Source organism: Palaemon carinicauda, chromosome 29 (assembly GCF_036898095.1).
Source record: "Palaemon carinicauda isolate YSFRI2023 chromosome 29, ASM3689809v2, whole genome shotgun sequence".
Lineage (NCBI taxonomy): Eukaryota > Metazoa > Arthropoda > Malacostraca > Decapoda > Palaemonidae > Palaemon > Palaemon carinicauda.
The window spans coordinates 123,969-149,678 of NC_090753.1; the positions used below are offsets into that span (position 1 = coordinate 123,969).

At 46.8% G+C, this 25,710-nt stretch overlaps 1 protein-coding gene across 1 annotated transcript in view; it reads left to right on the forward strand.

The window, feature by feature from the left end:
* LOC137622152 (ceramide transfer protein-like) overlaps window positions 1-25,710 on the forward strand; it is a 261,732-nt gene that overhangs the window by 17,476 nt on the left and 218,546 nt on the right. The window contains exons 2-4 of the mRNA XM_068352588.1: window positions 1,817-1,899; window positions 6,218-6,272; window positions 6,621-6,741. Of these exons, the coding sequence (XP_068208689.1) occupies window positions 1,817-1,899; window positions 6,218-6,272; window positions 6,621-6,741 (259 nt within the window). The remainder of the gene's footprint in view (window positions 1-1,816; window positions 1,900-6,217; window positions 6,273-6,620; window positions 6,742-25,710) is intronic.

Here is a 25,710-nt window from a genome sequence, read left to right on the forward strand (position 1 = left end):
CCCAGCTAGATCCTAGAACTTCCTAATATCTTTATTCGATTTACCGTCCCTCTCTCAGCTGTGCTATGTACTGTGTTTTAGATAAAGTGGAGCAGCATGTTTTCTAGGTAGGATGTTTCTTTATTTCAAGAAACATTAGTAGAGGAAATTAAAAGCAATTATAAAGTTACTATTGTAGGCTGGAATGTAAAACACCCTCTGGGAGGAAGTGTATTAAAAAAAAATTATAAAAAAAGAAATTTGATTTGAAAAAAATGAAACAAATAACTAGGTTGACAATAACAAAAATATAAATCTACAATTTCACTGGCAAAATTTATATTGTAAGGAAAAATCTATTATCCCTCTACGCTTAAGTCCCTCACAATAACTAGACTAAAAAATTATTAGACAAGAAAAAAAAAAAAAACTTCTCATATTGGACACTCTCATTTTAATAGTCATCAGGAACAGGTTATTCAGTAAGCCACAGATTTAAGAAAACATTTGAAATACAAAAGTCCTTTAAATTACCATCCCATCGAGTTCCGGGTTCAAAACCTATACCGTAAAAGTTAACATCACGACAGAGCCTCTTCGGTAAAGGTAGACACAAGAAAGCTACCAGCTAAAGGAGAACCCTGCAACATTATAGACCATGATCTGCATACACCGACTGCAATTTCGGACATTGACATCAATTTTAGTTTGCCTCCAGTGAAAACATTTTTGTCTACCACTTTAGGGTCCCTTGTTTCTGGGGAGGAATATGTGACCCTTTTACTGGGACAATTGTGTCACTATATGAAAAGAGACAATTATACTATGACGGGGAAAGGTCGGTCATGGATAAGACTGAGCACACAACTAGTAGGTACACAGGAGCAGATGTGTTCATAAAATATAGTACTTAAGTCAGGTTTAACAAGGCAATTAAGTTTGTGACGTAGATGTCGCACGAAAAATTAACTCATATCGTCTAATCACAACCTTGAAATCTTTACACAATGTCCTCATGATCTACACACCGTCACCTGTGTTAAAAGTGCAAGTAAGGCCAATTTCCAAGGGGGTTTTGACACTTGATTGGCTTTTTATCACGGGGTTTCTCTTCAGGAGCAGAGTCATGGAGTTCAAGTTTCACTGTCATGTAGTAATTGTGGACACGAATGAAAGTTGTACCCGACACAGACAACTCACTTTCTGCTTTCTCTGCTATTGTTTGCCCTCACATAAATCTCTATTCAATATACAGTAAACACTACCAATAATTCTAAAACAATGTTTTAATGAAATAGTCAACGCTATCAGCGAGTCAAACTTGGCCCTTTCAAATTCCTCTACAGTGCCCTGCTTTGGCAGAATTTTCAGTCTTTCTAAATGTAAAACCAGATCCCTGCTGGGTGCAGAATGCTGTTACTCTGTAAAAACAAAGAAAGGGATAATTACACTATAACGGATATGGACAAAGAGCTCAACAAATAGAAAATATAACAAAAAAACATTATATAAAAATTCAGTTGAAAGAATTGAAATAAATTGTATTTTCTCTAGTTATATATTTTTTTTACAACACAACCTCCAAAGAGGAACATATCATGCTCTTAGTGACTTGGAGGACTTGTAGTGCATGGAGGCCTTCTGTTATTCCAGAGCATCTCATTTTGTCCATAATGTTGAGCTTGGATGTAATGAAATACCTCTTTGAAGTCTTTCTGGAACAAATTTAGATGACCCCTTGAACTTTTGCGATCAGAAAAATCTGATCACTCTCCCAAGAAAAGGATGAATACTTGGTTATACGGTTTGATTAGGAATTTCTTTGTACTTGTATCAGCCAACTCAGAGTGATAACGCATCTGTTCCTGGTCACTTGGTGCCTGTAAGCCATTCTTGGTACCAAAGAAGAGATATAGAGAAGTGAGTTTGTTATGCCTTCTTTTCCAGCTGGTCCTTTCGCATCTTTCTCTTCCTTGGAAATTCCTCTTCTTTCTCATCCTTGGAAATTTCCTATCAGAAGTGAAACAAATTAGTGATAGTTGCCAAGGAGCACTTTACTCCTTCGGGAAATAGTGCCAGATCTCATCTGCTGACTTTGTTACTTTATGGTTCGATCAGATGAGTCCGTATACAATGCCCCGATATTCATTTCTTTTGTGACATAGGAAGAATTCTCTTGCCCTTTAGAAGCTGCTTTCCATCTTCCGGAGTGTTTATCAGTGGAAAGTTTTATCCACCTTCATTGTCTCTTTCATGGAAGACTGCTGTGGTCCCAACTTTAGTATTCTCCCCATCTGCTAGTTCTCAGGTAGGTCCTGATGGAAGTAACTCACCATAGGGGTTGTAAAAAACTTGTAGCCTGTCTGAGCTATTTTTCAGCAGAATACAGACATCCTCCTCAATCTGCCAAAGAAGCTCCTCAGTAGAGTTTTGGTCCATCTTCCTTTGAAGAATGGTCCCTACTTGAAGGAAAATTTGAACAGTCTTATCTACCCTATCCTAGCACTTGTTTTTTGGGTCTGTTGGTCCTCTTCTTCAAGGCTTGAGCATCTGCTACATGAGGAGGAGATCATAGAGTATATCCCTCAAGACCATCTTCTCTTCTCTGCTGCAGAAAGAGGAAGAAGTTGTGCAGACACACTTGTTATGTCATTCACAGAGGGTTAAGGTTTTGTTCCTTCCTAGTAATAAACGTTATAAAGACCAAGTTCCTGCTTGAGCCTATATCTCTTATAGACAGTTGACTTTGAGATGCGGATATGTCGCAGGCTTTTACATCCCTGATATAAGTCACAGCCTTTTTTTACTACTAGCAAGATTGAAAGGAACTGCCCTGTCAGTGTTCCTTCTAGTTTTGTGAATCTTTTTAGGACAGAGGCACCTGAGGTCATGATGTCTGTTTAGACAATTCTGAGAAGAATCTTCCTTATAGAGAGATTAGTATAACAACCAAGTACTAGCCTACTTTTAATCCATTACTGCCTGAGGCCCTAAGAGCTTTTACATTTATTATTAGCTGTTAGGAGGTTGTTGGAGTCCCCTCCTCATTCCTGTATGTAACTAGGAAGGATGACATATCTATGTAACAGAAGAACCTTCATATCTGATACTTTGAACTGCCTCTCACCTAAGGACGATTCATCCTATCTAAAGGTCGATTTCTATTTTTTGCTAAATATACAAACCTAGGTTCTGTAAGCTACATTTCCAATTTAACCATACCGCTCAGCCTTGAGCCAAAGTTCAAAAGAGATGATACAGTTTTTCAGGTAGGTGGCTCTCCCACCAAATACCACACCAACCTTTTTAAAAATTCAATAACCATTCCAGCATACACTGACGATTTCATTCTATTTAAAGGGTAATGTTTTTATAGCTAGAAAAAAATATAAATTACAGTGGAACCTCTACATACGAATGTCCTAACATACGAATTTTCCAACATCCGAAGTAAAATTTGACCAAATTTCTCTCTCAACACCCGAAGTGTTGCTCCAACATGCGAAGTAAACAATATGCGTACGCGTGGAATTTTCTCGAAAGTGTCAACCGTGGTTTGTTGTTGACGCCGCTAGACGGCAGCACATCGGAGGGACGCCAATCGAGCGTCACCTTGATCATTCCTCTCATCTCGTGCTCATCGTATGGTAGTTTTCTATTTGCTCAGTTATTAACAGTGTTTTTTATCTTCCTTTTTCATGTGTTGTTTTCTGTGTTTTGTAATCATGGGTCCTAAAAAGCTTAGTTTCGGTTCAGGAAGTAGTAGTAGTGGTGAGAAAAGGAAGAAATCAATGCTTTCATTAGAAGTAAAGCAAGAAATAATAGAAAAGCATGAGCGAGGTGTACATGTTAGCGATCTGGCTAAACAATATGGCCGGAATATGTCTACGATATCGACGATCATGAAACAGAACGCAGCCATTAAAGCAGTGAAACCTTCGACGGGGATCACGATTATTTCCAAATGTCATAGCCCTACCCTTGAAGAGATGGAACGCCTTTTGTTAATATGGATCAAGGACAAGGAGATTGTTGGCAATACGATCACTGAAACGATCATTTGTGAGAAGGCCAGCGCTATCTACAGTGACTTGAAGGCGGAGGGCTCTGGGGGTGACGCGGGGGAGAGTTCAGCCGATCCTACGACGGAGGAATTCAAGGCATCTCGAGGTTGGTTCGAGTAATTTAGGAAACGGACCGGGATTCATTCAGTTGTTTGGCATGGAGAAGCTTCAAGTTCGGACACCAAGGCTGCTAAAGACTTTGTTAAAAAGTTCGAAAGCATCGTGGCAGAGGAAGGCTACGTAGAGCAGCAGGTGTTCAACTGTGATGAAACCGGTCTGTTTTGGAAAAAGATGCCTAGTCGAACGTACATTACCGCCGAAGAGAAGAAAATGCCTGGACATAAGCCAATGAAGGATCGATTGACTCTTGCGCTTTGTGCCAACGCCAGCAGGGACTGCAAAATAAGCCTCTGTTAGTTTACCATTCCGAAAACTCTACGGCATTTAAAGCACATAGAATTAATAAAGACCTGCTACATGTTCTATGGGGTCCTAATTCTAAGGCTTGGGTTACTAGGCATATCTTTGTGGAATGGGTAAACGTGGTTTTCGGCCCTGCTGTCAAGAAGTACCTTTAGGAGAGGAATTTGCCCTTGAAGTGCTTCCTTTGTTTGGACAATGCACCCGCTCATCCCCCCGGACTCGAAGATGATATCATCGACGAATGCAAATTCATCAAAGTGTTGTATCTTCCACCAAATACCACCCCTATCCTCCAGCCCATGGACCAGCAAGTTATCTCTAATATTAAGAAGCTGTACACCAAGCACTTACTTAAGCAGTGCTTTAATGTCACAGAAAGCACCAACTTAAATTTGTGTGAATTTTGGAGGAGCCACTTTGATATTGTGCACTGCTTAAAGATCATAGATCAGGCTTGGGAGGGAGTAACTCGTCAGACCCTGAATTCAGCTTGGAAGAAGCTTTGGCCTGATGCTGTTGCTCCCAGAGATTTCGAAGGTTTTGGCTCCAAGAATGAACCTGTGCTTGCTTCCGAGGAAGATGTCGAAGAGATTGTATCCTTTAGCAAGTCCATGGGTCTGAAGGTGGATGAAGATGACATCACCGAACTCGTCGATGAGCATCATGAAGAGCTCACCACCGAGGAACTCAAGGAGCTGCAAGCCATGCAGCATGATGAGTTCCAAGCGCAGTTGAGTGAGTCTGAGGAGACCGAGGAGGTAGGCCAAATCTTAGGTACGGCGGAAATAAAACAGATGTTGGCATATCATCAACACGTGGTTGATTTCATCGACAAGCATCACCCACAGAAACTTCAGGTTTGCCGTGTTGTTGCGCAGTTTGATGATGTTTGCTTAACTCATTTAAGAAAAATCCTCAAAAGCTGTACCAAGCAACTTTCACTTGATAGTTTCTTTAAAAAATCTCTACTAAAACAGTCAGGTGATCCTGATGAAAAGAAAGAAAGTGAAGCAAAGAAAAGGAAGACCGAATCGAGGGAAAGTGTTGAAAATTAAAAATGAGAAAAGAAAAAAAATGTAAAAAAAAAAAATATAAAATTATAAAAAAAAAAAAAAAAAACTAAGTTAAGTTAATGTTCACATAGTGTAAGTTAGTGTAAGTTATCGTACACGTTATCGTACAAAGTCGCCGTCCCTACCTCCTCGCTGATCTTCCATCTCCTCCTGCGTAGCAGTCCCTACTCCTGCGCTGGCCTGTCGCTAAGGTAAAGTGATACATAAAAACCCCTTTTTTATTTATTATATCTTTATTATTATTTTTTTAGATATTTATGTATTATTATATTGTATTAATGTTATGTGTAATTATGTGTAGCCAATTATTAAGGAGTTATTATGGGTTTTTAGTGTGAGGAACGAATTACCATGTATTCTTATGGGAATATTTGCTCCAACATACAATCGTTTTAACATACGAAGCAGTTTCTGGAACGAATTAAGATCGTATGTAGAGGTATGACGGTACATAAAAAATTTGTAATACATATACTTCCTCATAACTTTGTCATTCTAATTTATCAGACTGGAGTGAACACCAGCCTAGAGCTAAAATCTTTTCCCAGTCATTTATGTGTATTGTTAGCTTCAGGATCTTATCCCTGTTGTTTGAAAGTTGGAAACTTTTACTTAATGTTCTGGATAAACTGCAGTATTATTGAAAAATAGAGTGCTTATATTCGTATATGATAACAGGTTCAAAAGTGTAGAATATGGTGTTAGAACAAATCCAGTTAGTTTAGGTATTGAGGTACTTTTATAACTCCAAAACTTACAGTTTGCTATTATTAAAATGAAAAATTGTATTATCGATGTGTTCAACTGGTCTTTTAATTGATGCATGGATTTGAAATGTGGAAGAGCTTATGTATGTTAACTTATTACACACACTCTCTCTCTCTCTCTCTCTCTCTCTCTCTCTCTCTCTCTCTCTCTCTCTCTCTCTCTCTCTCTCTCTCTCTCTCTCTATGCTTTGAAAAGCAAGTATAAACCATTTTCTTAATGCACTTATATATTTTTTTTAAGCATATGTTTGTTTTGTTTGAGAATCCTTACTTCTACTTACTTGAGTATGTAAAGTGTATCACAAATGAATAAGATTGATACTTTTTCCCTTCAACAGTTGGAGAACAATGGTTTGCGACGACATGGCAGTGCTGTGTCCCTCACCTCCACAACTCTCTCTACCACCTCTGGCTCATCACTAAAAAAAGCTAAAGGTACATATCATCATTACCATTGATTATTTGTTCTATCATTAATACGAACCCTTTCGCTCTTTATTAGGGAATGTACTTTCGGTGAAGCTGTAGTCAAGCCATAAGATTTTAAGCAAGGTATAACTACCCGACTGCTTGTTAGTAAGGGGGTTTAAAGGGGCTACCGACTACCACACTCACACCTGTGTAGTCTCGTTACTTTTGCTTTTGTGTCTGTTGAGAGTGGATGTCGTCTCTGCACTACCCAAATCACTGACTGGCCATTAGACTAATCCATTGTCTTTGGTTTCTCTTTTCAGGTTGTGAATGTTTTCTTCCAGGTCACCATGCAGACTTGTCCCAAACCTGAGATGTGCAAGTGAGGTACCTTCATTCCTCTGGTTGAGACATATTCTCATTCCCTGTGCCTGACCTGCTGAGGACGACCTTGTACCCAGGATGACACCTGTCATAAATTTAAGGAGTGGTCATCCTCCCAGTGGGAGAAGATTAGTAGAATGCAAAATAAAAGTTAAATAGGGATTCTTCTCCTTTGGGGTCATCCTCGAAGTTGAAAAACCCTTGTCTTCTTTCTTCCCTTCTTGGTCTTTGCCCAAAGCTCCTTCTTGATTGATCAGGTGGCGAGTGGTGACCCCCTTAGGTTTGAAGAATGCCGCTGCTTCCCCTGGTAAAGTGGCGCCGCCCTTCTGTTGATGATCTTTTACAGTTGTGGCCTTCTGTAAGTATAGCTGGTCCTTTGTAGAAAGGTCTGTTGGAGCTGGTGCAGTTGGAAGCAGAAAGGAAGTGCACACCGGCTTCCACAGAAATTGACTTTGGTCCTCCTAGGGGCTCCGAAGGTTTCTTACTAGAGGAGTCTCTAGCGTCTGTGCATCGCAGTCTCCCCAGCACCATCACCGATATTTCCGGTTAGATTGGTTGTGGTCGTTACAGCTCAGTGCGCCAACAATAGTGCTCCCCCTTGTTCTGAGTTCGCTCAGATAGCAAAGTGGGGATAAGTCCAAGGCTTGTTCCTGTTGCTCACGTTAGACATTTTTCATATGCGGGTTATGTCCTCCCTGAAGTGGTTTGCTATGAGAAGGCATTTGAATTCATTTATGTCTTTAGCCAGCCCCTCGGAGCATGGCTCATCATATTTTGAGGAGGAGGTTGCTCGTCCCCGGCGAGTTCGACATATCTATTGTCCGTTTTCTTACACTGGCCCCTCCAGTTTGTCTCACTTTCCAGATTCGACTTGCCTTGGCGATTCATTCCACCCAGGTCCCACCTTGGAGCCTCTCAAGAGCTCTCGTCACACTTCCGAGGGAGTCCTGATTAGCGATGTAGCTTTACCATTTTCACTTGACCACACTGCACGTAGCCAGAGGCATCTCACCATCATTGACCAACACTCACCACCCAATCACGCAGTGCTGACAGTAAGAACTTCCAGACTGACCGATGCGATCCGGTGCCATTGCTTAGACATCATACAACGGACTCTATCCTCTAGACTCCTCAGCGCAACCAGGCGCCAGCGTGCGATCAAGTTTGAGCTCAACTAGGTTCCAGTGCACGACCGGACGCCAACTCGTATCGGTGCTCCAGCTCATGATGTCCGTTCAATGCGTGACCCTCTCCCACTATCCAGCGCGTAGATCAAGTTCAGCGTGCTGTGGACAGTGGCCAGAGGTAGCACCCAAACTGCCTAGTGTCCGAATGCCGACTACACTCCAACATTCACTACACAAGTAAAACGGTGGAATACCCAAAAATCTGGGTAAAAGGAAAACAATCTAGGATGAACTGGGCACCACCCCTTAATTTTATACTGGGCAAGAGGACCCATCTAGAACCTTACTTCTGTGACGGCCGAGAGAAAGGTTATGACTCAAAGGCAGGATGCAATCAACTGAGTAACTTTATTAAAGAACACTCTCCTTTATATACAAAACCTCAAGGCAACAGGAAATTACATGTTTGAGAGACAGACAATGTTAGAGAGGAAACACGCAGACATGTTTATTCTGGTTCTTTTTAGTGCGAGGGAAGAGCGCAGATACAAGCATAATATATACAGAATAATTTATGTACGATCGTGTGACACACGGTTGGTACATGGCTCCCCCCCTAAAAATGACATATTGTACATGTTAAATAGGGCGCCCTGATCTAGAGAGGCGAACTGTAGGCGGGTCATCTGGCAGTAGATAAGCAGGTTTTAGACGATCAATGGAGACCCAGTCTTCTTTGCCACGAATGTTTAGTAGGAATGCTTTCGGACTGCGTCACATCACAAGGAAAGGGCCCGTGTAAGGGGGCGTTAGCGGTGGCTTGGTAGTGTCGTTGGGCAGGAAGACGTGCGTTGCAGAGTGCAAGTCTGCTGGTATGTGATGCTTCGCTGGGGGCTTGTAAGTCTGGCGGCGTGGAGTAAATTTTCCCACGACGTGACGTATGCGCTGAAGATCATCGGAGGAGGTTGTAGAAGGAAAAAATTCGGCAGGGACGATCAAAGGGTCGCCATACACCATTTCAGCTGCCGAGACGTCGAGGGCGTCTTTAGGAGTGGTCCTTAGTCCCAGGAGGACCCAGAGAAGCTGAGTAAACCAGTTTGAATCCTTGCAGCGGGACATCAAAGCTGCTTTGAGGGTACGATGAAAACGTTCAACCATTCCATTGGCAGTGGGGTTGTAGGCCGTTATCTGATGTAGGGTGATGCCCAGGAGATTCGCTAATGATGTCCACAATTGAGAGGTGAAAGTGGTTCCTCTGTCAGAAGTAATATGCTCAGGGATACCAAATCTTGCAATCCATCCAGAGAGTAAGGCAGATGTACATGAGGCGGACGTTGCAGTTTCCATGGGAATGGCTTCAGGCCAACGGGTGGAGCGGTCATTGACGGTAAACAGGTAACGATGTCCTTGTGATGTGGGTAGGGGGCCTACAACGTCGACGTGAATGTGTGCGAAACGACGCTGAGGTTGAGGAAAGGTGCCCACTCCTGAATCCGTGTGTCGATGTACTTTGGAAGTTTGGCAAGAAGTACAGGCGTGGACCCAATCCTTAGCATCCTTAGAAATGCTGAGCCAAATGAACTTTGCTTTCAGCAACTGTGCAGTAGAACGGCACGAAGGATGTGAAAGGCCGTGAATGAAATCAAACACCTGTCGGCGCATGGGAGCAGGAATCCAAGGTCGTGGTCTGCCAGTACTGACGTCACAGAGGAGGGAGGTGTTGGAGTCGTCGAGGGGGAAGTCTTCCCAACGGAGGGACGGGCAGGATGTCCTACATGCTTGATATTCTGGATCCTGTTGTTGGGCTTCAGCCAGGACGTTGTAATCCAATCCCAGTTGAACGGCAGCCAACGTCTTTCTTGACAGGGCATCGGCAACGGGATTCATTTTCCCAGGGACGTATTGAAGGGAGCAATTGTATTCAGCCACGGCGGAGAGATGTCGGCGTTGCCGGGCGGACCAGGCATCAGACCGTCGAGTAAAGGCATGCACCAGAGGCATGTGGTCTGTGCGAATGACGAAGGGCGTACCTTCTAAGAAATGACGAAAGTGTCGTACAGCCAAGTGCACCGCCAGCAATTCTCGATCGAAGGTAGAATAGCCCGATTCTGCCTTGGACAGTTTTCTGCTGAAGAAGGCCAATGGGCGGGGCAAGCCATTGACCACCTGCTCGAGTACTGCACATATAGCGACGTCGCTGGCATCGGTGGAGAGAAGGAGAGGGGCATGTGGGATAGGAAAAGTGAGAGCCGCAGCAGTTGATAGGGCCTTCTTTGCATTGCAGAAGGCTGCTTCTTGAAGGGGACCCCACTTCAGGTCCTTTGGCTTGCCCTTGAGGGAGGCATAGAGGGGAGCAAGAGTGGCGGCAATGGCTGGCAGAAAACGGTGATAATAGTTTATCTTGCCCAAGAACTCCTGCAGAGCTTTGACGGTCGAGGGCGCGGGGAAGTTCTGAACGGCTGCTACCTTCTCAGGGAGGGGATGGACTCCTTCAGGAGTGATGCGGTGCCCTAAGAACGACACTTCGTTGGCGCCAAAGGTACACTTGTCGTACCGGACTACAAGGCCGTTTGGTTGCAGGCGGTCGAGCACGATGCGCAGGTGACGGAGGTGTTCCTCTTTTGAGGAGGAGAACACAAGTATGTCGTCCACATAACATACACTGAAAGGGAGGTCCCCTAAGATGCCATCCATGAGACGTTGAAACGTGGCCCCAGCATTACGAAGGCCAAAACAGGAGTAATTGAAGGTGTATGTACCAAACGGAGTGGTGATGGCAGTCTTGGGGATGTCTTCTGGGTTCATAGGCACCTGATAATACCCCTTCAGGAGATCGAGCGTAGAGAAAACCTTTGCTTTGTGCAGGTAGGAGGTCACGTCGGCAATGTTTGGGAGGGGGTAGTGATCCGGTTCTGTTTGCATGTTCAGACGCCTGTAATCCCCGCACGGACGGAGGGAGCCGTCTTTCTTCAGAACGATGTGTAAGGGTGACGACCATGGGCTGGAGGCCTTTTGGCAAAGGCCCATTTCCTCCATTTCGGCGAACGTCTGTTTGGCGGCTGCCAATCGTTCCGGTGCCAGACGTCTGAATTTTGCGAAGACTGGGGTTCCCGTCGTCTTGATATGGTTATAAATACCGTGCTTGGCAGGAACCGCGGGCGTTTGGCGAAGTTCTGGACGGAAAACTTCCGGGTACGACGTGAGGAGGTGTGCGTTGTCATCCGTGGGTGCGCTGATGTGGAGAGCGAGGTTAGAGGGGGCGGGTTGAAGAGGTGTCGACAAGTACGAGTCTGCGTTGACCAATCGTCGGTGGGCGACATCGACCAGAAGGTGGAAATGAGAGAGGAAATCCGCACCGAGGATTGGCATTGTGACGTCAGCAACGAGAAACTTCCAATTGAATTTACCGTTTCCGAACGATAATGTGAGGTTCTCATAACCGTAGGTGGGTATCGCAGATCCGTTGGCAGCTACCAAGCGAATGTCGGCAGATGTAGACAGACTACGTCGTGTATTGAAGAATTTCCTTGGCAAAAGAGAACGACAAGCACCCGTGTCTACCAAAAATTGCACGCCCGTTCCTGCATCATGTAAAAAGAAAAGATTAGGGACACGGGAGGCCACCGCCACGAGCGATGGCCTACTTTCACTTTTTTTGGCCACTGACAATCCTCGGCACATTTCTTCGCGGTTGCCCCGAATCTGAAGTGGTAGTAGCAAAACTGCGGCGGATGGGAGGTAGTAAGTGGCTGTAGAAGTCGTTTGTTGGGGCGCGAGCGATTGGTGGGTGGCTTTGTCGCCGCTTCGTCACGTCACGGGGTAGGCGTGTATGTCCTACGGCATTCATGTCAGCTTCGGTTGACGATGAATAGGCATCCTCTTTGTCAGGGGTGGAGGCGTTGATGGAGGTCTTGAAGTGGCTGTCCAGAAGGGCGTCGGCTTTGGTCATCAAGTCCGTTATGGGTAAACTATCGACATCGGGTATGGCAGCGCGTATAGGTCCGGGTAAACGGCGTATCCAAAGGGCACGAAGTAGGTTCACCTCACGAGGAGAGCCGTCTGCAGTAGGTTGAAGGCGAGCGATACTGGTCATTTCCCTGTGGGCAAGCGAAGCCCTTTGGTCCCCCAACGGTTGTTGAGAGAGCTGAAAAAGCTTTGCTATACGGGCGGCTGGCAACGGCGAGTACTGCTGCAGAAGGTATGTTTTGAGGGCGTCATACGCTATTGAGGTGTTTCCTTGTTCACAAAGCCAGTCGAATATTTCTGGGAAGGTGTCCTCGGGTATCGCCGCGAGAACATAATCTGCTTTGGTGGTTGAGCGAGTCACGCCGTTGATGCGAACCTGGACTTCTGCGCGCTGAAACCAAGCAAACGCCTCTCCGCTGGCGAATGACGAAAGTTTCAATGGGGGAGTCGCAGCAATAACTTCCGTAGAGTCCGCCATAGTACCAACGATGGAGAGGCGAGGGGGGTGGGGGTGTGAGCGAGTCGACTTCCGGGGTCACCAATGTGACGGTCGAGAGAAAGGTTATGACTCAAAGGCAGGATGCAATCAACTGAGTAATTTTATTAAATAACACTCTCCTTTATATACAAAACCTCAAGGCAACAGGAAATTACATGTTCGAGAGACAGACAATGTTAGAGAGGAAACACGCAGACATGTTTATTCTGGTTCTTTTTAGTGCGAGGGAAGAGCGCAGATACAAGCATAATATATACAAAATAATTTATGTACGATCGTTTGACACACTGTTGGTACACTTCACCCATATCTTCTCTTACTTTGAACTTGCTGAATAAACACATAGTATGACCGCTGATTTAATTCTGGGGAAAAAAATTAGCATAAGTTTTAAATAGCTTGAATCTCAGGTTAGATTTTAAGAAATAATCAGGCAAATATAATTGGTGGTTGAGAAGGGGACACTATGATGTATTGCATACAACAGTTGACATAAATGAAAAAAAAAAAATATTTATTCTGAGAAAATGAAAATACATACATATACCCAGGCACTTCTCCCAATTTTGTGGGGTAGCCGACACCAACAATGAAACAAAAAAAAAGAGGGGACCTCTACTCTCTGTGGCCGCGGGGGCATATAAAAATTAGAATAGCGCCAACGTTATCCCTGCGTGTCGTAAGAGGCGACTAAAAGGGACGGGACGAGGGGGCTGGGAACCCCCTCTCCTGTATAAAATTCCTACGAGACACCGACAAGAAAATGAAAATAGGGAGGAGAAAGTACAGGTCTCCAAAAACCAGAAGCAGACATAAATATATCCAGGCAAAGTTTCATAGGAATCATGTGCAAATTTAAACAAAGACCCACTAAACAGTGTATATATTTGAGGTTACATTCAAATGTGATTTGAATGAGCTTGTGTAAAGATCAAAGGGATTATAAAACAAGGTTGCACATTGGACCTGACTACTCTTTCACTCTATATCAGAAAAATTGTATATTATATAAAAAAACTTAAATCCTCAGTGATCCACAGTATGTCATGGTTATTCTACACCCATGAAAATGGATAAGAGGCGAGACTAATTATAATCCTTTTCTGAGGCCCCTCCTCTTGATTGCAAAGTCACACACACAAAAAATAAGATTCAGTATAAGTCATTTCTTTAACATAAAGGATGCTATTCACAATTTATGCGGCAAACTAGGCCAACTTGATGACTACTAGTTCAATAATCATCTTTAAGAAATGTCTAAATTGTTTCACTGCATCATTGATGAGAATCTATTCAGTACTGGGTCACCATACAAGTTCACAGTAGTTTATAATGTAGTGGAATGTTCACGTCACTCCAACAATTCTATGGGTTAACAGGATACCCAAAGTATGTCTGATATACATACGTTCCCGCGGTCCACTGGCTGGGTTATTTCATAACAGTTTAGGTCAAATCCCTCACACTTGGGAATTTCTGTCAATATACACAGTCAAATGTCTGCAGTATGCTTCTCTAACTGATTGCAATTCTAGTTGCCATCTCCCAGTCCTACAGGGAGTAGGGCGTGCTGCCAAAAAAATAATATGAGACAAGGTGGAAGGCCCAAAATATACAAAAATATCATTCTAATAAGATGATAAAAAATTTCCAAATATAACAAATAATTTGTATTTTTCTTTAACTATTATTTTAATTTTTCTATGGTAATAACACTCGCGAGAGCACATCAGATCCCAATCGTCCAGCATCGCAGTGTTTAGTAGCAGCACTCTATCCCATGAGCTCATCTCTTCATGTGATCACACAGCAGCATGCGACCACGCCGCAGTACGTGACCAGGCAACAGCGCACAGTGTTATAGCAGGCCGCAATCTCGTTAAGCGATTACCAAGAGCGCCAACCTCGAAAGTGGGACATTCGTAATCTCCAACCTGCTCTACCAAGACAGAGCTCGACAGTATCCCAGTACGCATACAAACAGATAAGCATCTACGCTCTCCTCCACAGATGGTCAGACCACGCACACCTCACAGATGGTTTCCGGCTTGTGAATCCTAGTGTGTTTCCATCCTCCATCCCTGCCTTCAATAAGGACATGCCGTGAGTAACCGAATTGATTACAGCAGTTTGACTGACAGTTACTGGCTCTTCTCAGACTTCTGTAGGTAGACATCGGATTCCGCTAGAGACTTCTTATACCTCTAAGCTCTTCTCTCCACCTTCTGATATGGGGTGCAGGAGTTCCATTTAGGCCCCACCTTAGAAGCGACAGGCCCCAATGATGGTTTCACCAATTCACTCCAAGGTACATAACCCTCCAACAGGTTCGGGAATGCTGCAGCAGGACTTCTCCTGGCTGGAGTTGACTTCGATGGTGCCTTCTAAGAAGAGAAGACAGAGACAGCTTACTCCTCCAGGGGACACCCTTCCTCCCCGTACAAGCAGGTGTTCAAGATCCCCAAGGGAGAGCTCTCTGACAAAAATGTATTGTTTGCCTCCTATTGGGGTCGCCCCACCCATTCAGCTCGTTCCATCGACTGATGCAGATCAACCTTCGCTCGGCTCTCCACCCAAGGATACGTCCAATTCTGCCAAACAGAGGGAGAACACGAGATCTTCCCTGCAGCCAGAGTTTCTTCTTCCCTCTGGGAGAGAAAGGATACCAAGAAGGTGCCGAAAAACAGCTTCTCGAGGACGGTGGCTCAAGCCCAGGAGAGAGTGCTAAGTTCTTCAGTTTCAGCAGCAACGACAACGGCAAAGGAGGTTCCCTCGACATCGAGGAACTCCTCTAGACATCACGGTGACAACTCCGACCCACCGTGGACTCTTGTGGGTGAGAGTTCACGGGTGGATGACGACCAGCACGACGCTCTTCCTAGGTCTGCTAGCCCTGGATTTTCAGCGGCTGACCAAAAGTAGACTGACTATGCGTTCTGGCAGGTCCTGGTCGGCATGAGAACTATCAAGGGCCTGTACGACCCTTCGACAGCTCCACCAGAAGGAAAGGATATTGTGTTGAACTCTCTGTATGGCTCTCAGGGACCTCCAAGACCCACAGCATTGCCCTGGTCGAGGGGGTTTGAAGAGCGCTAGGAAGAAAACCTTCTCCCAGATCGGCTGGTTTTTGCACTCTCTTCAATCCAGGGACTCTTCGAGACTCCTACCTCCCCACTTTATCCAGCAGAGGAAGTATTATGAAGTAATGGAGGAGAACCTTTCAGCCTTGCCACTGGATCTGGCAATAGAATCGCTGACCTAAGGTGTCTCGTGCCAGAGACTTGCAGGGTTCCCATCACCTTTTCAGCTAACTATGCCCTAAACATGGAGAAGGTCTCAAAGTTTGCCATGCAGGCTACTTCATGGCTCAATCTGTGGTTGGGGTCAGTGGGGCATCTGGTCAAGACGGAGAACTGGTCGCAGGAACATACAGTTCCACGAAATCCATCTCGATCTTTCTACATCGGGGACTAGGACAGTTGAGTTCCTTGCTCACCTAGTTGTCAACTTGTGGGCAAATTTGATCCTGAGACGACGGGACACAATAATTAAGAGGTTTCATAGGCAAGTTCCTAGGACGGAAGTGACAAAGCTACGAAACTTGATCATGGGAAGACACCTTCTCAACGCGGAGAAAGTTGAGTGCTGGAGGAAGACGAATCCGGACTCTCCTCAGAGGGCAATGACCTCAGGATCATATGGAACATCTTTATCCAGGAAACCACCATCTATACCTCAGGAGAACAGCAGGAGTTCAGGCACTCCCAAAACGTCATCTAAGAAACCCTTTCCTGCCTGAGACCAGCCGAAGGGAAGCAGAAACAACAAAGGAGGTAGCGGATAAGGCCGCTCCCACCAGGGAAGGCAATCCTCCTAGTGGGGGAATGCCTGCAACGCTGTTGGTAGAGGTGGTTGAAGTACGGGCCAAAGCCTGGACTGTGTCTGTGATTCTGTCAGGTTATCCCATCCCATTCACACAATCTCTCCCGCCAGTGACTCAACATCCAGTTCCGTCGAGCTCCTACACAAAGTGATCCGGGAAGGAGCTGGCCCTCAGGGCCAAAGTCCGGACCATATTGGAGAAGGACACACTCTAAGAGGTCCTAGAGAGGTCCCCAGGTTTTTGCAGTCGACTCTCTTATAAAGGATGTTTCTGTAGGCTGGAGACCCGTCATCGATTTTTCTCCCTGAACAATTTTGTGCAACAGACTCCGTTCATCCTGAAGACGGCAGACACAGTCAGACAGGCAGTGAGATCACAGGACTTCATGTGCACCTTGGACCTAAAGGATGCATATTTCCAGATCCCAGTCCATCCTTCATCAAGGAAGTATTTAAGGAGCATCATCAATACCCAACGATACCAGTTCAAGGTACTGTGCTTCAGCCTGTCAACAGCACCTCCGGTTTTAACAGGAGTTTTCTTCCTGGTGTCATCCTGGCTTCACAGGATCGGCATTTGTCTGTTGATATACCTGCACTACTGGCTGATCCTAATAGACTCGATGGCGGCCCTTCTTTAACACGGAGACAGACTCCTCGAGTTTTGTCACAATCTGGGGATTGTGATAAATCTCAGAAGTCCTCCCTGCAACCATCATAGAGACTGGTATACCTGTAGGTGATCATAGAAGCCAACCTGCAGAAAGTTTTCGCTTCCAATGACGGAATCCAGAGGCTGAAGAAGGTAGCAAGTCTCTTCTTACAACAAGACACACTTCCGGTGCAGCAGTGGTTACGTCTCATAGGTCACCTATCATCTCTGGAACATCTGGTACGCAACGATTGGCTAGAATACAATCTTTACAGTGGTAGCTGAAGTCCAGTAGGGTTCAACACGAGGACTCACCGGATTCGCTGTTAGCTGTTCCCCATGGGACCCGAGCAGAAGACTGACCTGAGATGGTGGGTGACAGACGATAACCTTCACAGAGGAGTGAACCTTCTCTCTGCTGCATCACACGGCCTCTGGACTCTGGTCCGAGTCCGAAAAATCCCGGCACATAAACCTTCTGGAAATGAGGGAAGCCTTTTTACCCCTACAACAGTTTCATCTGTTTGTGGTGGTACCTTTTCTCAGCACCTTTGCCATCTAGCAGTGAAGATGCTGAGATCGGCAGAAGATAACTCAGTGTCGCTATCGGCTCACTTCATCCTAGTCAAAAGGAATGTGCTCGCAGACAACCGGGTCAGAGTGACTCTGATAGTGGGCTCCGAGTGGTCTTTGAATCATCTAGTACCCAACAAAGTCCTAACTTGGTATGGTTCCCTGATGGTGGACCTGTTTGCAACGTCACTGAGCAACAAGCTCCTGCTGTACTGCTCCCTGGCAAGATGCATTCCAACAACGGTGGGACAATATCGATATCAACACTTTTCCACTGTTTTGCCTGATGAGAAGGGTGCTTAACGAGGCAAGACCATCCACCAATTTAGCAATGACCTTCATAGCTCTGCTATGGTATTATGCTGAGTGGTTTACAGACCTTCAGATGTTGACAGAAGTCCCGAGAGAGCTCCATCCATGTTACGATATAATATAATAAGGGTTTGTGTGATAAACTTTATTAGATTTTTTTTTTATTGTTTAAAGAGCCTCAAGCTCCTCTAGCAAAATATTGTAATATGTTTTTCTATTTTTTCCGTAACTGGAATACAAACCTACGCTATTTATTAGGGGTATTACTTTCGGCGAAGCGGAATGGACGAGCTATTAAAATTTTAGCGAGGGTTAACTACCCATTCCGCTAGTTAGCTGGGGTAGGGAGGGTTAGCTTGTTACTGCTCCCACTCACACACCTTTGATTTAGCTAATTTTGCTTTTGGCTCGGATGGTGGATGGTTGTTGCCATTCTTCATCCTCGCCAGGATATTTTTTGGACTGCCATTAATAATTTTTGCCTGTGGTTTCTCTTTATTACTGATGTGTATGTAGACTTCTGCCGACCATGCGTACCTGACCTGGTCTTGAAGGCCAGCCCAGCGATACCTTCATGTCGGCTGTGGACACGGATCGTCACAGCCTTTGTCCTGCCCGTAGAGGTTAGCGGTGTGATTATGAAAATAAGGGTAGTGATTGTCGTGAGTGGTTTGCCTCTCAGTGGGAAAGGTTTAGGCGTCTGCGGAAGAAGTCAAAGCGGGCTTTTTCTCCTTCGAAGGTTTCTTAGAAATGGAAAAAACCCAAGGCATTTCCCGCTCCTATACCTTCCTCCGAAACTCCTGCTCGTTCGGTCTCTTCCGAGAAACCTCCGAGCAGGAGTGTAGGCCCTTTAAGTGATGGTCAACCCTGGTCCTCGAGGGATGGTGTTGCTTCCCCTAGCAAAGAAACCCCATCTCTCTCTCTCTCTCTCTCTCTCTCTCTCTCTCTCTCTCTCTCTCTCTCTCTCTCTCTCTTTTTTTCTTTCTTATTATCGAGATGTGGTCGTCCATTGGGGCTTCTGGATCCTCCCTCCAAGAACTCCTTGCTGCAGTTCATCGTCCGTGGTGCTAGAGTGCAGCCTTCGTCGACTTCGGAGGTGGATCCTCTGGCATGTGTCGAGGTTGTGGTGTCTGAGGCGTCTTCTGCTGCTGCTGCCGCAGTCCCCTCTGCCCCTTCAGTGTCTTAAGCTATTGCTGCCGACTGCGCTTCCCCGTTCCTGATCATCGTTTGTAGGAGAAGCAAAGTCTTTCGTCTGTCTCTCCTGCAGGTGTTTCTCCTCGGAAGAGGAGTTCACTGGTAGAGACTCCTCTGCGGAGGACTACTGCTTCTAAAGGTCAGCTTGCTGATCCTCCGGCCTCAAGAGGGAATCATCAATCTTGCAGAGCTCGCCCTTTACTTCGCCTTAGAGGTGGCCCTTCACCATCGGTGAAAAGACTCCTCTTCAGCTCTTCAGCCTTGTCTTCGCAGCCTTCTCCCACAGAGGAGCCACCTTTTCCGTCTTCTTCTGGCCCTTGACCTTCTGATGACGCTGCCGCTAGTCCTCGGACTTCGGCCCTGGACTCTTCCGTGGATCGCTAATGATCTCCTTCGGAGGATGTTTGGCCTTCCAAAAAGCACATCCCTGTTTCTGCATGGCGTTGATCTTCTAACCTGCTTTCTACGTTCCTGTCTCGAGATGCTTACAACTCGCCCTTGTGAATGTGCCTTCCATCACAGCGTTCCAGACCTTTGGCTTGGCGGCAGCGCTCTTCAGTGCACCAGCGCTCGCCAACATCTCGTCAGCGCTCTCCAGCACGCCAGTATGTCGGCTCTCTCCAGCGCTTTAGCGCTTCAGCGCTCTCCAAAGCCCCAGCGATCTTCTGATCGCCAGTGCTCTCCAGCGCATTCTCGCTGTTCTAAGCATCAGCATTTGCCGGTTTGCCAGCGCTCGCCAGGTCATCCACGCTTGCCAGCACACCTGCACTCACCAAGTCAACAGCTCTCTCCTGCGCTCCAGCGCTCTCTTGCGCATCTACGCTCTCCTACTCGTCAACGCTCTCTTGCGCATCTACGCTCTCCTACTCGTCAACGCTCTCTTGCGCATCTACACCTGCGCATCGGCACTCTACCTCGCAATCGCTCTCTTGCGCTCCAGCACTCTCCTGTGTGCTAGCACTCGCCTGTGCGCAAATGCTCGCCTGCATGCCCACACTCACCTGGGCACCAGCATTCTCCGGCTCACCAGCACTCGCGTGCGCGCCCGCATTCACCTGCGCATCAGCGCTCGCCTGTTCGCCAGCGCTTTCCTGCATGGAAGCGCTCTCCGGCTCACCAGTCCTCACCAACGCGCCAGCACACTCCTGCGCACTAATGCAAGAGTCTAAAAGAACAGAAGGGCAAATATTTTGCCAGGTCACCATCGCCTCGTTCCCCTCCCTGCAGACGCATTACAGTGCACCCGCTGGGAAATGTGCCTTCCTTCACACCGTTCCAGATCTTTGGCTTGGCGTCGGCGCTCATCAGTGCACCAGCGCTCGACAACATCTCGTCAGCGCTCTCCAAAGCCCCAGCGATCTCTTGATCGCCAATGCTCTCCAGCACTTTCTCGCCATTCTAAGCATCAGCATTTGCCGGTTTGCCAGCGCTTGCCAGCACACCTGTACTCACCAGCGCAACAGCTCTCTCCTGTGCTCCAGCGCTCTCTTGCGCGGCTACGCTCTCCTACTCGTCAACGCTCTCCCGCGCATCGGGACTCTTCAGCTCACAAGCACTCTCTTGCGCTCCAGCGATCTCCTGTGCGCCAGCGCTCGCCTGCATACCCACACTCAACTGTGCACCTGCGCACCAGCATTCTCCGGCTTACCAGCACTCGCCTGCTTGCCAGTGCTCTCCTGTGCGCAAGCGCTCTCCAGCTCGCCAGTCCTCATCAATGCACCACCACACTCCTGTGCACTAATGCAAGAGTCAAAAAGAACAAAAGGGCAAACATTTTGACAGGTCACCATCGCCCTATTCCCCTCCCTGCAAACGCAATACAGCGCACCCACTGGGAAAATGGGGAAAGAGGCTCCACAGAAGGGTTCAAGATTCCATCTCCGAAGGTGGACTTACCGCATCAACCATAGGTCGAGACTCCACACAGGGATACCTTGATCCCTTTCTCTTCAGGACCTCTTTCTGACAGTGCCACCGTTAGCAGACAGCCTTGGTTCAGTGCCATAGTCAGAGCTGTTGTGAAGCCTTCGGTCCTGCTTTATTATCTCCCTCTTCAGAGACCTAGCAACATCCGACGGCACCAGCAGATCCCCTGCAAAGAACCTTGGCTGATTCTCCCTTAACCCTTTTACCCCCAATGGACGTACTGGTACGTTTCACAAAACTCATCCCTTTACCCCCATAGACGTACTGGTACGTCCTTGCAAAAAACTGCTATTTACATTTTTTTGCATATTTTTGATAACTTTATGAGAATCTTCGGGCATTTTCCAAAAGAATGAGACCAACCTGACCTCTCTATGATGAAAATTAAGGCTGTTAGAGCAATTTAAAAAATATATATTGCAAAATGTGCTTGAAAAATAAATGCCGGGGGGTTAAGGGTCAGAAAGTTCCAAATAGCTTGGGAGTAAAAGGGTTAAGAGAAAAAAGAGGAGTCTCAGACACGGTAACATCCCCTAAGGTGAAACTGACTCCTGTTAGGCCTTCGAGGCCTGTCCTTCCTGACTCATCCTCCGGACACTCTCTTCCTTCACCTCTGTTGAGGGAGTCTCGCGAGGTACGAATTTCCTCCCTTCCACCTTCGGAGGAATATTCTTCTTGCACAGACAGTTCACTATCGGCTGAAGTCAGGAAGGACAATTCCATCCGGCCTTCAATGCTGGAGTCTTACTTCCTTCCCTGGAAGGAATCAAGGAATCAGAATCCTCTTAAGACACTACCAAAGTCCTCTTATAGGACCTCCAGGCCTGCAGGAACTACTAATCACTCTAGGGATGTTCTACACCCATGCCGAGAAGTGCTCTCTGGGGTGGAAGAAGGAGACTTCGCTACAAGTCCCACTTCAGAGGGGGAGCAGAAGGAGTCAGAACATGCCTTCTGGCAAGTCTTGACTCTCATCAGGGTACTCAACGGGTTTCCTGACCGGAGATACCCCACGAGAGGATAAAGACACTTAGATCGTGTCTTTGGCTCTCAGAAGCCCTCTAAGACCAGTGCACCCTTGCCCTGGTTTCAAGGGCTAAAGAGAGCCCGGGCAAATATCGCCCAACAGCTCTCCAAGCTCGCCTCCCCTCAACACTCCGGCTCTACCGCCAACCTCCTCCCACCATCTCGCATCCAGCAGAGGAGGTGGGAGCTCGTCCAGCTCTTTCACTCCACCACTCTCTTGAAGAGCTCACCAAGGCTCTCAAGCCATCAGGTTGCTTTCTTGGCAACCAAGATCCTCAACCAAGAAAAGGTCACAAGGTATACCATGCAGGCTACTTAGTGGCTTGGACTTTGATTGGGTACCCTGGGAATCTTGTTACGAACTGAGGATTTTTCCAAGGAACGCACCAGGAAAGCTTTAGAAACTTTCTTTCTCTCAGGCACTCGAACCATCAAGTTTCTTGCCCAACAAGTCTCGAACTTATGGGCGAACACCATCCTGAAACGTGGAGATGCTGTGTCTTAGAGATTGCATTAGCAGGTCCCGAATGCCGAGATAGCTAGGTTCAGGAACTCCTCTCTAGAGGGATCCTCTCTTTTCAAGCCAAAGGATGTGGAACAAGCTGCTAAAAGAGGGAGGAAGTCTCACTAGTACTCCCTCCTCCATAGGGCTTTGACATCCAAGCCCTATAAACCACCAGCTCCTCAGCAGTCCCGTCCAGCTAAGACCTTGACAAGCAAGACAGCAGCGAAGACAGTGGTGTCCAAGAAGCCCTTTCCGACCAAAGACAGGAAAGGCACCAAGTCCTCCAGGGGAGGAAGATTTCCTAGAAGGAGCAGCCGAGGCCACGAACGCTAAGATAGGCACTCCCCCCGCTTGTCCACCTGTGGGGGGATGCCTACAAAGTTGCTGGGACATATGGAAGCAACTCGAGGCCGAACCCTGGACAGTTTGTTCGTTCAGGGTATCGCATCCCGTTCACATCTCTCCCTCCCTGATCAGGAATCCAGTGTCAATAGACTCCTTTGCTAAGGGATCAGGAAAGGGGCTAGCCACTGTTGAAGATGGGTGCTCTCCAGGAGGTCCTCGACAAATCTCCAGGCTTCTTCAGCCGACACACTCTTGTGAAAAAGGCGTCTGGAGGCTGGAGACCAATCATCGACCTCTCAGCTCTGAACGAGTTTGTCAGGCAAACTCCATTCAGCATGGAAACAGCAGACACAGTCAGACAAGCAGTAAGACCACAGGACTTCATGTGCATACAGGATCTAAAAGATGGGCACTTCCAGATCCCAAGCCATCCCTCTTCAAGGAAGTACTTAAGACTCAGCCTAGACAACAGGAAATACCAGTTCGAGGTGCTGTGCTTCGGTCTTTCCACAGCACCTCAAGTCTTCACCAGAGTGTTCTCCCTAGTGTCATCTTAGGCACACAGGATTGGCATCCGTCTCCTCCCTTATCTGGACAACTGGCTAATCCTAGGGGACTCGGTGTCAACTCTTCTTCCATACCGAGACAAACTTTTGAGGTTTTGCCAAGATCTGGGGATCATGGGAAACCTCGACAAGTCCTCCCTGCTTTCTTCGCAGAGACTGGTACACCTAGGCATGATATTAGACACCAATCTCCACAAAGCCTTCCCATCAGACAACAGGATAATGAGGCTGAAAAAGGTTGCAAGACCCTTTCTCAGACGAGAAGAACTTTCAGCTCAGACGTGGCTACATCTTCTCGGGTACCTTTCATCTCTCTCCCGTCTAGTTCCCTACGGTCGCCTCAGAATTTGATCTCTCTAGTGGTGACTCAAGTCCCAATGGAATCAGGCTTTCGACTTCCCGATCATCCTGGGTTCAGAGGAGCAGACGACCTCGAATGGTGGGTGTCAGATGAGAATCTACAAACCGGAGTGGATCTTTATGTCCTCCCCCAAGATTTGATGCTGTTCTCAGGCATTTAAAAAAAAAAGGTTGGGGGCCTACTTGCTGCACCACACGACCTCCATGGAGATGAAGGCCATCTTTCTGGCCCTTCAACACTTCCATCAGGTCCTGGCCGGCCACTCGGTGGGGATGAGCGACAACACCACACTAGTGGCTTACAGCAACAAACAAGGAGGTACCTTTTCGCTGCCCCTATCCATCTATTAGTAGAGATATTGAGATGGGCCGAGATTCACTCGAGACCACTATCAGCAGGCCTCATTCCAGGGAAATTGGATGTGCTTGCCGACAATCTGAGCAGAGCACCTCAGATAGTGAGTAGTGATTGGTCTTTGGATTATCTAGTAGCCAACAAATTGCTGACATTGTGGGGTTCTCCAACTGTGGATCTCTTCGCAACGGCCCTGACCTTCAGGCTCGCGTTGTACTGCTCCCCAGTCCAAGACCCCAAGGCTCACTGGCAAGATGCATTCCAACAACGGTGGGACATCAACGTTTACGCCTTTCCCCCGTTCTGTCTGATGAGGAGGGTACTCAACAAGGCCAGAAAATCGGTCAACATCTCAGTTGGTTCTGGACCTTCTGCAACTCCTGATGGAGTCTCCAAGAGAACTCCCTCCATGACATGATCTACTCAAACAATCGCGTGCCAACATTTTCCACAAAGCTGTAGCTTCACTACAACTTCAAGCCTGGAGAGTACAGTATCCAACATCTCACTCAGAGAGGATTTTCTCAACAAGTTGCGAGCAGGATGTCTGGAAACCTGCGGAAGTCATCAGGAGCAGCCTACCAGGCAAAGTGGGAAAGTCTTCAGTGGTTGGTGTCATGGAAAGGGTATCTCTCCTCTCGATGCCACTTCCAGTAATAGCGGAGTTCCTTGTGTATTTGTGTGAAGAAATGCGCCTTTCAGTCTCGGCGGTTAAAGACTATTACTCAGCCTTAAGCCTCGCCCTTAGACTGAATGGAATAGACATTTCCTCATCACTGGAACTTTCGTTACTCATACAGAGTTATGAACTTACCTGTCCTCAGTCTGAAGTGAGACCTCCCCCTTGGAGCATGGTTCAAGTTCTTAGGACTCTTGAGAGACCTCCCTATGAACCATTACGCTAGGCAACAGATTGCCACCTAACTTGGAAGATGTGTTCCTAATAGCTTTGGCTTCGGCCAAGCGAATCTGTCAACTTTATGGTCTCTCATACGACATTGCCCATTCAAGTGGATAGGGGAAGGTAGCGTTCAGTTTGGTCCCTGAGTTTGTTGCCAAGACTCAGAATCTGGGAGTGGTTGATCCCCGATTCAACTCCCTCCAGATTTCAAGTCTCTGCTCTGTAACTGATGACCGTGATCATCTCCTACTCTGCCCAATGAAGAGTTTTAAGCTGTATCTCAAGAGAACACCCGCAGCCCGTCCCAGTGTGCCTGCACTTTTTGTCAGCACAGGGTGGAACAAGAGGGGGATCACTAAAAACACCATCTCTGCTTGAATTCGCAAGGTCATAGACCATGCCATGAACCCAGACCCT